Source organism: Rhinolophus sinicus, linkage group LG05 (genome assembly GCF_036562045.2).
Source record: "Rhinolophus sinicus isolate RSC01 linkage group LG05, ASM3656204v1, whole genome shotgun sequence".
NCBI lineage: Eukaryota > Metazoa > Chordata > Mammalia > Chiroptera > Rhinolophidae > Rhinolophus > Rhinolophus sinicus.
Window position 1 is genome coordinate 12,641,924 of NC_133755.1, and position 13,356 is coordinate 12,655,279.

Here is a 13,356-nt window from a genome sequence, read left to right on the forward strand (position 1 = left end):
TAAAATATTTTGAAAACGTGCTGCTAAAGTTGCCTCTTCTGGAAAATAACCTAGACAGGTATAAGGTAAAGAAATAATGAAAAAGAACATGTTTGAAGGTAAAGGAACTCAAAAAGATTCAAATTTAAAAGATGCCAAAGGGGAGGATATGGGTATAAAAGCAAGTGAACATAAACTTTTAAAAAGGTAAAAGGAGCATTTACCTTAAAGTCAAGATTCCGAAACTTACTTCTAACCATATTATAGTGGCTTTCAAATATAATGACTGACCCACAATATGAAACATTTCACACTGACCTAGTAGTGTCCATAGACACACATACACACCACAAAAATCTCAAAAAAAATATATTTATCCTTGGAAATTCCAATGCACTCTATTTTCTATTTAATTTTTCTCTTTATTTTCTATAATCTATTTAATTTTAAAAAATAGTGCCCACAATCCACAACACTGATGTCATGCCCAGGTACAACATGGCCTTTTGGAAAATCTGCTTTTAATAAAAGAAATAAGATTTAGACAGAGGGCTCAATAAAACCCTGTACTATTTAAAATATCATTCGCTCAGTTACATTCTTAAAATATTTCCTAGGTCAAAGGTTTCAAGATTTCCCTCTAGCTCTGCTCTCATGACTTACCCCAATAGCAAATGATGCATTGGTATTCATGTTCTATTTGCCACTACCAAATCTAAAAGCCAAGACATATTTTTTTTGTAATTTGTATTTTTATGATTAAAAAAGATTGCCTTTAAAAACTCAAATACTATTGAAGGGTATAAAATGGAAAGCCAAAGTCCTCATGTAACTTTTACCGACAGTTGGTTTATATCCTAATTTTTTTTTTCAACTTTAGAAATGATTTGAATATAGCTCTCTCCATACTTACATTATAAAGCAGATATGAAGAAGTAAGGTTTCAAATATTTGAAAAATAAGGAATTAGTCTGACCTAATGGATATATATTGAAACTTCTGCCAAAAAAAAAAAAAAGGGAAAAAATGGAGAAACATGTATTTTAAGCTCACGATTCACTTAGAAATATTAGACACCAAATAATATGCTTGTGTGTGTATATAGATACTATATACACACATACATACATGTTTGCATGCATATATACAAATGTTTGCATCTGTTTATATATGCACTTATGTATAAATACATATATCCATCTAAAATTTTAAATGCACTTTTTCTCTCTCTCTCTCTCACATTTTATATTCTAGACTACAATAGTTTTCATACGCTTTTTTCACTTGCCAACTAACCATAGTTCCCTTTCTATGTCAACAGTTACCTATCCAGCCTATTCTTTTTAATGGTTGCACAGTACCTATCCTACTATACAGAAGAAACATGATTTAACTAGTTCACTATGGATATACTATATTTAAATGGTTCACAATCTTTTGCTATAAGTAATGCTGCTACTCAAGTACACAGGTTTCTATACTGTCATCATAGCCTTACAAAAATTCACTTAAATGGGCAAATATTTTTAAATTCTTGACTCACATTTCCGTATTATCCTCCAGGAAAGTTGCACCAATTTATACTCCTATCACAAGTATGAGAATGCTACTCACACGATTGCCAAAATGAAATGTTATCAAACTTTTTAAACACTGCCAATCTGAGATAAAGTCAAGTCTTTTTTTATTCCAAGAACACAATAATTCAATTATTAAAAAATATCATTCATAAAATTTAATATATGCTAATCCAGAGCTTTCATAGATACCAATTTAAAGATATAACGAAAAATAGGGGCACATTTAAAATGATAGTAAAAAACAAAATACCTAAGAACTTATCAATAAATATGCAAACCTGTATGAGAAAAATTTTAAAGCTCCCATAAACACAAAAGCAAACTAGAACAAAAGTAAATGTACACACACACACACACACACACACACACACACAGTAAATGTACACTTATCTTGGATAAGAATATTTAACATCATAAAGACGTTGATTTTCCCTAAGTTAATTTAAAATTTTAACCTGATCATCTGGAAGTAAAATAAACAGATTCTGAAGTTCACAAGCAAGAACAAATATTTTAAAACTCCAAAAAGGAAGAGGATTAATGGGTGTACTAGCCTGCCACATGCTAAAACATACCATAAGGACTCATGAAATAAAAAGTGTTGTACTGGCCCATGAATAAACAGGAACCAGTACATTTCTAAGAATGAGAAGGAAGCAGTAAGTATAGGGATAAAAGAGGCTGGAGGAAAAGAGGAAAGAAACAGGTCCAAAGTGCATGCTGGTATTAGAAGTCATCTAGAAACATGTGGTCATCTTTGATTAAAACCAAAAATAAAGGACCAGCCCGGTGGCTCAGGTGGTTAGAGCTCCATGCTCCTAACTCCGAAGGCTGCCGGTTCGATTCCCACATGGACCAGTGGGCTCTCAACCACAAGGTTGCCAGTTCAACTCCTCGGTGGGCTCCGCCCCCTGCAACTGAGACTGAATACGGCACCTTGAGCTGAGCTCCCGGACTGCTCAGTTGGTTACAGTGCGTCCTCTCAACCACAAGGTTGCCGGTTCGACTCCTGCAAGGGATGGTGGGCTGCGCCCCTGCAACTAGCAAGAGCAACTGGACCTGGAGCTAAGCTGTGCCCTCCACAACGAAGACTGAAAGGACAACAACTTGAAGCTGAACGGCACCCTCCACAACTAAGATTGAAAGGACAACAACTTGACTTGGAAAAAAGTCCTGGAAGTACACACTGTTCCCCAATAATGTCCTGTTCCCCTTCCCCAACAAAATCTAAAAAAAACCCACAAAAAACAAAAATAAAATGTAAGACCTAGGAAGCCCCTGGATTGACACAGAACAATACAAAGTTAAGGAAAGAGAACCAACTTAGCATATTCCCCCTTCCACAGATTCTGATATTGAGAGTATTCACAACTTTTCCAACCAGGAAATAAATCAAGGTTAGCCAAAAATAATAGGCATAAAATGGTTAATAAATCTATACACGTGATAAAATGACATAAAACTATACATACACATTTATCAATGTCATATTCCTGGTTTTGGTACTGTACAGTAATTTATGTAAGATGTAGCCATTTAGGGACAACTGAGTGGGGACCTTTGTACTCTCTATGCAACTTCATGTGGATCTATAATTATTTCAAAACAAAAAGTTAAAAAACAAACAAAAAACCCAACACAGACAACACATACAAATGCTTGAACGCTAGCAGTAAAAAACATGTAATTGTAATAATTCACATTAAAGACTAAAGGTCAAAGACCAAATAACTTAATGAAGTAAGGAAGAAAATATTTTAAGAAATTTTCTAGGGATACCTATTTTTAAACCATTTTTAAAATAAACATTCTGACCTGGTAATGGACACAAATAACTACATTTGAATTTCCACTTGATTCTCTAGACTTCACAATGTGAAAAAAGCTTAGGTGCTGACAGCTTTCATCAAGCTAGATTTTCATTTAAATAAGGATACAAGTAATAATCAGAAACAGTTCTTCCCCAGTAAATCTTTACTCTTGCCATGTAATCTACTAATCTTTGATCTCAATGAGATGTTTCAAGAAGTAATGAAATACCATTCAGTAAAAGAAAAATAAAACATCTAAACACTTGAACAAGATTTTCCAACAGTCTAATCCAAACGGTAACTTACAAATTTACAAAGACTCACCTATATGTGGCTGCTGAGCTGCGGCCAGTGCATACTGCTGCTGCTGAGCTGCAGTTAACTGCTGAACTGTTAGTGCATTAGTCCTCTGAAAGAGCTATTAGGGAAAATATTTAATACAAATATTAGTCTCAAAGCATTTCATCTCTATTTAGAAAACTTGGAATAGAATATTTTAAACGTATTTGAATCATTTTCTCAGCTACAAGGACATTTTATTCAATAAAACATTAAATATTCACGAATACCCCTATTATTCATGCCAATGCCTCACAGCACGTCAGGCAACAACAGTACACAGTGAAGAGTGGCTTCTTTAAAAAGAGGAGCACGTTTTACCTGCTGCTGGGAATTGTAGTCAAAAAGGCCTACAGTAGCTCCTGAAGAGTCCATTGGTACCTGATTACCAGGATAGTCAAACTGTAAGGAATCCAGACCAACTTGTTCCATGGCATCCAGATTCTGAGTTTCAGGATTTGAAAATTCTTCAACAAGTGGTTTATTAGCTGTAGGATTAGGAAGAGGCCCCAAACTTTCTGGGGGATTAGTATTGGGGCCCAGGCGCTCAACTACTTCAGTTGGAGAGGCTTGACGACTTCCAGGAGTACGACTATACAAAGAAAACAAAGGCATTATGAGTAAAAGTAGCAAGTAAGACAAAAGCTGAAATGGGAAAGTAGGAAAATCATGGAAAACACATGGTTGTAAAATACAGAGGACAAATTAGGCATTCCAGGTCACTAACCATTTCACTTTATAACATTTTTTTTCCCTTTCTAATCTAAACCCCTCTTAAGACTTGACATGGTTTCATTTTTAAAAAAATATTATTAATGAATATTCTCCCTAATGTGAGCAGCATAAAGATATTTCAATTTTATAGATAAGAAAATTGGCCAATATCACAACTTAGGCCTAGACTATCTGAAACTTTTTTCTCAAATTACAGACAAAATGAATCATAAGTATGAACAGCAGACGATAGGTGACAAATACGGGAAGACTCAAAACCAAAACCCACCTATCATATTCCTGTCCTGCCCACCAGCACATAACTTTGCTGTAATATCCTGCTTAACAATATTTCAGAAAAAAACTGGCTACAAAAGATCACTATGGATTACGACTTAAGGGTATAAAAATGTAGGATACAACAGAAAAAGGCAGTGAACTAAGACAAAAAGCTAACTCCTGACTCTGAATATGATTTTGAGCAAATCACTTCATCTTCCAGGCCTCAGTTTCCTTACTGAAGAGACTGAAGAGATGACCTGTGGTTCCAGTAACAAGAACAACAAAAACCTATTTGTGAAAACCCTCTATGACAGCTCTCCAAAAACCATCTTTATGATACCAAATTGTTCCAGTTTAAGGAAATCATCATAAAGAAATGAAAATGTGTAACATTTATCAAAAATTAAGTATGCACATAAATGAAAAGTGTAACTTTATATATTAAAAAGTAACATTTTTCTACCAACTAGCCTTCTTAATTTTCCCCAAAACTTATTAATATTGGACTAAATTTTAAGCATTGATACTTTTTTAAATCAACATCCCTCATGGTCTAAACTTCATTTTTACTTTATTTCTAGACATAATCCTCATTTAATCTCTTTTCTTTTACAGAAATAGTTTATCTTTTCTCTTATAAGAAATGCTTATTCTGAAAAACCATGAGTTATTATATTCATGCTTAAATGTATTAAATTTGCCCAAAAATAAGACCTAGCCGGACAATCAGATCCAAGGCGTCTTTTCGAGCAAAAAGTAATGTAAGACCCGGTCTTATTTTACTTATTTTACTATAAGACTGGGTCTTACATTACTTTTTGTTCGAAAAGACGCCTTGGATCTGACTGTCCATTTAGGTCTTATTTTCGGGGAAACGTGGTACTTTGCCCGGGTTTTCAATGACAGCTGTTATACCTATGTAACTCTGCCCCTAACTTCAGGTATTTCATATTGGGTTAATATGCTAACACACACAGAGCATTTTATAAAGCTATTAATACTCAAAAAAATTGTTTCCCACTTATGTGAAATTACACTTTATTAAAGTCAACTATTGTCCTTACAACATTACAAAAAATTCCAAACCCTTCCCCCCCTTTATCTATGCCTAATTTTTCATGTGAATATTCCACAGGTTTGTTTTTTATTTAGAATATATGGGAAGACAAAAATAAAACTAAAAGGATGCTCTGTAAAATCAGCCAATTAAAAAAGACATCTTGCCATACACTTCTTTCATTCTTTTCAGTTCCACTCCAGTAATGTATATATATTGATGATTTATCAGTGAATGTACATTTTAATGAGGCACTAGCATAGGGATCACATAGCCATAGCTACTAGTCTGAAATGTACAATACTGTATCAAAAATAATGCATAAACAATTTAAATACATACTCCAAACTTAAAAAAATAAAATTAGAATGCTAATTTTATTGAGAAGTATAGGCTTTCATACAAAACAACACTAATAACAGCAAATAGTAGAGGATACAATAGAAAAAGTCATTGTGCTATCAGTGGTGTTCTTTTCTTGCTATAGTTAATGGTGTATTAACACTTCAATTATAAATGTATACACTGAAGGCTTTATAATCAACTCAGTTTTAAATGCATGCCCTTAACTAAAACTTAGATTAGGCAACAGAAGAGTAAACTCAGGATACGGTTCTAAAACAAATTGAGTAGCATTCAATTTATTTCTTGTCAAAAGAGGTTTACTGGTTTTGGATGCTTTTTTGCACTTAGAACAGATACAAATGACACTTTTTAAGAAGTATTGTTCTCTGCTTTGGATAACTAAAGGCAATAAACATAAATGTATACCACCCATATGTACCTACACTCAGTGAACTGAGACTCCATGGTTCACAAGATCTGAAAGAAACAGCTCCTTTTCAGGTACAGACCCCAAAGCATCTGACTGCTGAAGTATGAAGTATAGGAAATCAGTATGAAGAAACAACTCCCTAATATTTAGACAAATGTGCACTGCAGAATCTAAGACCAAAGGCTAGAATAAACACTTATTTAATTGCCATAAAAAGACAACTAAAAAAATACAACTTATAGAATTCTGAGCTTCAAGTTGACTTTCTGAAGTCTTTAATATGTTCCCCTCTTCCTAATTTCAGGAGTATAAAGTACTGGCACAAATTCATATAAGTCATAAATCCTAAGAGCTACTTATGTTTCCTCATTTCCAAGATAAAGAGTTAAATATGGGGTAGGAGATACAATACAGGAATAGAAAGAGGAGGAAACACCACAGAAAGGTGCTCAAAAGCAACCTCAAGAAGTTTACCAAGAAAAATCAGATTAAACCTAACATTCACTGAATTTTAGCGGGGGGGGGGGGAAATAAAATTTAGACTACCATATTAGCAGAAAGGTAACAGCAGCTTCTAACATTACTCCTTCAATGGAATGTACTGTTCGAGAGAATGTTTTGATGAATTATTTTTTAAATGGCTCATAATCATTAATATTCCTTATGAAAAAATTAAGTCTCCAGATTAACACAAGGTACAAAGGGAAATAAACCAAAATTGGAAAATTGTCTAAATCAGTCACATCAGCTAGTTGCAATAATCCCTAAAGAGATATGCTTTTCTTCTTGAGAAAGTTAAAATCTTACTTAAAATCTTTGCAATCGGCATCCATTCCATTTGGCAAACCTCTGCCATTTATTTTAGAATCATCATCATCTCCTTGTTTAAGATCTCTGTTTTGGTCCTCCTCAAATGGAGAAGCCTTGCCTTTTTGATCTCCTTTCTCAGGTCCATCTGTTTCAGCATCTCTAGTGCCCTGAGGAAAAAGAATCTGTTTGATTCTGAATATTTAATAGAACACACAAAAAAAGGCACCATAAGGTGACCTAAAACTACACTATAGTGCATGTAAACAACAAAAGCATTGAATCTTATTTTAATTTCGTAGTCAACTATTAATAATGTATCAAATTGAGTACAAACCAGTGATTTATAACAGAAGGGCTAAGGCAACCTTAACTATAGCGGTGCTGGAAAAGCAGTAACACCACAAATGAGATTAAAATTCCACTTAATGCATAGATGATTTTGTTCAGTTACTTTCAGATGAAGTACTACAAGTAAGCAATTTTAACCTTGCAAATTACGTATTTTAATTAATATGGTTTGATTCATGTAACATGGTTAAGAGTATAAATATTCCCAGTGGTTCTACTGTTTCATATATTCAAGAAGTGGCCAAGAGAAGGTAAGAGCACCAATAGCTACACAATTTCCTTTAGCTTTAGAAAGGGCCAGCAAAATAAAATGACTTAAAGATAACTAAATAACCACTGAGCAATTATTAAAAATTTCTTTATTCAAAATACTTACAAAAGTTCCCTTCCTAAATCGAGAATCCAATTTATCAGCAGGAGAAGAACTTAGCACATATTCTACCATGCTCACACCAAGGCCTCCACTTTCTGATCGCGGAGACAGTATTGCATTTACTTCACTGTTTCCATGAAAACCCTGTCCAGATCTTCTCTGTACCATAATAGGCTGGGACATTGAATGGTCTGTTTGGAAGAAAGAACACAATTACATATTTGTACTTTTAAACTAACCAAATGTACTTATATAAATTAATATACTAAAATAAGAAAAATTAGTAATTGTTTTATTTTGAATGTTATAATCTTTATGAAAAGCTCTTCACTCTGTTGAGACTCACTGGCCTGGGCACATTTCTTGAGAATAGAGACAGAAAGAGCGATTTGGTAAAAAAAAAAAAAAAAAAAAAAAAAAGGTAAAAGCCTATGTGAAGGTTTTTTTTTTAAATGACAACCACAAAAGGTCAATGGAGAAACATTAGGGCTCAGTTGCCTATAAGCATCTTAATTAAAGTTCAAGTTCTTCAAATTGATGGTTGCCAGATGAGAGGGGGCAGTGGGATGGGTGAAAAAGGTGAAGGGACTAAGATGTACAAATTGCCAGTTATAAACATAGTTACGGGGATGTAAAATACAGCACAGGGAACATAGTCAATAATATTGACTACGTACGCAGTGTCAGATGGGTAACAGACATATTGGGATGATCACTTCGTAAGTCATATAAATGCATAATCACTCTGTTGTAACCTGAAACTACTAGTGTATGTCAACTGTAATTGAAAAAATTTTTAAAATAGTTAAGTTCTTTTGGTGATTCATAGTAATTCAAAACAAAAACCTTATAGAGATAAAATCCAGAAGAATAAAGATACCTCCTCCTAAACTGGCAGAGGCACTTCTCAAGATCAGTTATGTACCGGACAGATGCAGAACACATGGCTGTACGGCTATAAACACAAATTAAGTTTGGAAAAAACAGTAATATCACAGAATTCTATTTAGTGTAAAAACTAAGTATCACCTAAAGAATATCTTTTAAGGGGCGGCTGGATGGCTCAGTTGGTTAGAGCCTGAGCGCTGAGTAACAGGGTTGCCAGTTTGATTCCCAGTGAGCTGCACTCTGCACAACTAGATTGAAGACAATGAGCTGCCAGAGGGGCAGCCGAATGGCTGTTTGTTAGAGCGCATGCTCTTGACAACAAGGCTGCCAGTTCAACTCCTGCATGGGATGGTGGGCTACAACCCCCGCAACTAGATTGAAAATGGCGACTGGACTTGGAGCTGAGCTGTGACCTCCACAACTAAGACTGAAGGACAACAACTTGACTTGGAGCTGATGGGTCCTGGGAAAAATACACTGGTTCCCCAATCAAGTTCTGGAAATACGCACTGTTCCCCTTTCCCAATAAAATCTTAAAAAAAAAAAGAAAAAAGAATATCTTTTAAAATGCCGTGTAGTTTAAAAGTTTTCCATTTATTTTTGTTTAACAAAAAATTATTCATCTGGTACAAATACCTTTACAACATATTTTTGTGGGGGGGAAACGGTGTATTTAAGATCTGGGAGCAAATGGAATACAAATATAATGAGACATCTGAGGCAACATTCATATAGATTTGCCAAAAAATTTATTTAAAGGAACCAGTAAGCTGTCAGCTACCTGTGGCTTATGTTTTGAACACGTACAACAGTCAATATTAGGTCTAGTCCAACTGCTGAACTACCACAGAGGTACTCAGTCATCATTTTATTAATGTAATAATTTGCAAATGATTGATACTTTTATTAAACAGTATTAAAACATTTCTATTTCAGTACCTTTATCCATGAAATTAGTCATCACATTTTTTATTCGATCATTCACCCATTCATCCAGTTCAAATATTAGTTTACTGTCTATCATATGCAAGAACAAGACAGTCTCTGCCCTCAGAGATTATAGGTTTAATAAGAAGGCAATCATAATAAAGTAAAAGTGCTTCAATAAAAACAATCCATTATAGTAGAAGAATAGAACAAAAGGGGTAGGAATCCTTCCTAGTCTCAGAGTGAATCCCAAAGGGAAGGGTAAGAGTTAAAGAGAGCAAAAGTTAGGTGGGGGTAGAAAGAGCCTTTCAGTTAGAGAAACCAGTAGGTTCAAAGGCCTGGATGTGCCAGGAAAACACATGAAATTAACAATCACAAGTAGTTCAGTTCAGCTGAGAAGGAAATATGTGTATGATAATCTCCTGCAGTCATGGAAAGAATCTTTCTTAGAATGACAATTCCTTTAGAACAGGAATGTGTTACTCATATTTGCACATGTTACATTCAATAAATGTTTGTTCAGTAAAAAAAATAATTCCATTCATTATCATGTCTCTTACTAAAAACTAATCACCTTAAAAATTTTATCCATACAACTAAAAGTTAAGTTGGGCGGAGTGGTACAAGGAATTAACTAAAATTATAAATTTTATAATTAAGAAGAAATATCAGGAATATATAAATATGTTACTTAAATATTTTATTGCTGGAAGTAGCTGTCCTCAAAATATAACATACCAAAAATATTTCCCTATCACCCATTTTGAATATAATCTCCATTACCATGTTGTACTAAAGATGCTTTGCAATGCTTTAAAAAATATTTGGTTCTGGTAAATAAAATAATTCACCATTTAATCTCTGGGGAAAAAAAAATCAAAGTATGTCTATCAACCAAGTTCAAGTACATGTGATTTTTAACAGAGAAAGTGCCTTTAGAGGGGAAAATGTATTTATTTATCTCAGTCCAAGTAACTAAATAATTTAAATTATGAGTCCAATCTAGCATAGGTTATAATTAACATCTAGAAAAAAAGAATTCCTTGAGGGCAAGAATCATACCTTATTTGTCTTTGTTTATAGAACATATTACCATATTGGTTGAACTCAAAAAACTCCCCATTTTTGTTAGGAAATTTTAGTTTAAATTAGTAGTTACTAAAGCTTTAAATCTTTTTGAATTTTGAATGTAAAGAGTATTGTTAAATTTGCTAGTATTTTCTAACTTTTCGGCAATTATTTTAGTTTAATAAATTTAAAATTATAAGGGACTTTAAAATCTTTCAATGATTTGGAGAATAAGAAAATACCTAGTAATTTATACTCAAAAATATAAGGTTAACTTGATAATTATCATCCAGAAATGTTTTTATGTTACTTTGGTCATTTTGTATAGCTTCAGCAAGCTGCATGAAACTAAGTCATAAAAAGAGAAAAGTTACTTATAAAATATGTTGACAGTTCCATGTGTATATATAGCTCTCAAATTTTACTAATCAGAAATAGTAAAAAAATACAGCAAGTACTACTTTAAGAATATATGTATGCTCTTTAATTTACCAATAAATACGGTCACTCCTTTGAGTTATACTCGTATACCAGTTCCTTTTCTCTTAAAAGTTTCTTGAACCTAAGTCTCTCTGCACTACTTCTAGATATCAAAAACAAAGTCTGCTCTCTCTCTGGGAATTCTACCTTAATAAGGGAGTTTACTTCCTTTCTGGGTGTGGCTAATGGCTAATTAAATTAGACTGAGCTCGAACTAGATAAATCAGTCACTGTCCTCCAACACAATTTAAGATTGAAAATTCCTATCATTAAATTAATGTGTATTCTATTTTAAGGGAAATTCAGAATTTTATAATCTGAGTTTTAACTTCAAAAAAACTTCTTGAAAAAAAATCTTACCATGACAAACACTTCTAATCAATAAGTGAACCATTAGATAAGGGTTAATTTACATTCAAAAAAATGTACATTATAATGACTGACGAAATCTTCACAAATTTTCTCCAACTACTGTCTGGGGGTAGGTAGGCAGGGTTTAAAAAAAATTCAGGTAAATTCATAATTCTCACGCGTACACCAAAAACTTACGAGAAGTTCCCCATGCAGTCTCTCTCCACTCATCATCCCCAAGAAATATGCCTTTTTGTCCATCTTTTGTTGAATCATCAGGTTCCCAAAACTTTTTGGTAGGCAAAAGCTATTTGGGAGGGAAAAAAAATATTACATTTAAATTTTATTCTAATTACAAAGAATATGCAGAGGAAAGCAAACTTACCACCAATATATACTAGTTATCAGTGCTAATAAAAATTCAGAGTGACCTATTTCCTATTTGTCTCATTAATAAAAATAACTCCCTACCTATGTTTGAGTACTGGCTCTAATAATTCTAGACCTAAACATTAAATCAAAGTCCACTTCTGACTTTCCTAAATTTTTCGAAATAAATATTGGTTGAATGTCCTGGGATTTTCTTTGTAAACATTTTCAAAAGACTTTAGTACTAAATTTCTAACAATACAGATAATACAACAAAATATCTATACAATGATAAAAGAATTTCCTTTACTCCCAAGTACTGCCCTTGGATCACCTTCTATCCTATAGCTTCCTTGATGGAAAACGTATTTTCATTCTGCACTTAATCAATGGAAGTGAACTTCACAAGTTTTCCTAGGTTCAGAATACTAGCCATGTATCAGGAAGCTACAAGAGACACATAGAAAAGACCCTCAAATACTTTTGAGATAACAACCTTAAAACCCTGTGCTCTATCTTATATTGCAACATACACAGCACATAAAAGTCGTATTGATACAATCATTCACTAATTACTCAAAGGATACATTTGGCCAATTCTTAAAGATACTTTTAATATTCACCCAGGTCTCTCCTCTCTACTTTCCCTGACACTCAGAGGGTGTGGACTAGGGTATGTTCATTTGAAAAGAATACACTGGTTTTCTGAGCTGTGCATTTGGCATTTTAAATAAGCATTTGTAAGATACCCATCCCTCTCAGCCCAGTCTTTCAGTGCTCATAATTAAACCTGTATATAAGTCTGTTACTACACACTAAATTATCTGTTTGCCTCCTTAAGGGCATGGTGCCCGTATCTTCAGAGAGTTCAGAAACATACAAATTGGGTCTGAGAGATAAGATTGTGTGTGCTGGGGGTTGAAAGTATGAGTGGAAGGCACCACTTGAGAAAATGTATAGTGTGTAGAACAGGGTGTGAGGTGGAGGACAGACGCAGGAGGTCAAAGTTGATGCTGACAAAGCTAACTAGGTCAGATTATGAGGAATCTTAAAGACATGCTAAAGAAATTACATATTACATTGAAGCAAAAGGGAATCAAGAGAGGTTGGCAAGAGTGACACTGTGTTTTAGAAAACAACTCAAGCTGTGAATTGTAAGAATAATGGGTATTCTAGACTAGAGATAAGAGATCAGGTTAGGAGAA

The 13,356-nt window shown here is 33.7% G+C and overlaps 1 protein-coding gene across 12 annotated transcripts in view; it reads right to left on the reverse strand.

Annotated features, from left to right (window-relative positions):
• Positions 1-13,356, reverse strand: part of PUM2 (pumilio RNA binding family member 2) — an 89,907-nt gene that overhangs the window by 49,027 nt on the left and 27,524 nt on the right. For 11 of the 12 annotated variants that reach the window (XM_074331730.1, XM_019755875.2, XM_019755800.2 and 8 more), the window contains 5 exons: positions 11,981-12,089; positions 8,072-8,259; positions 7,345-7,514; positions 4,031-4,301; positions 3,695-3,788 (listed from right to left, as the gene is read on the reverse strand). In XM_074331730.1, the coding sequence (XP_074187831.1) occupies positions 3,695-3,788; positions 4,031-4,301; positions 7,345-7,514; positions 8,072-8,259; positions 11,981-12,089 (832 nt within the window). Of the gene's footprint in view, positions 1-3,694; positions 3,789-4,030; positions 4,302-7,344; positions 7,515-8,071; positions 8,260-11,980; positions 12,090-13,356 lie in introns of those variants that run through there. The other variant, XM_074331736.1, reaches the window with a different exon arrangement.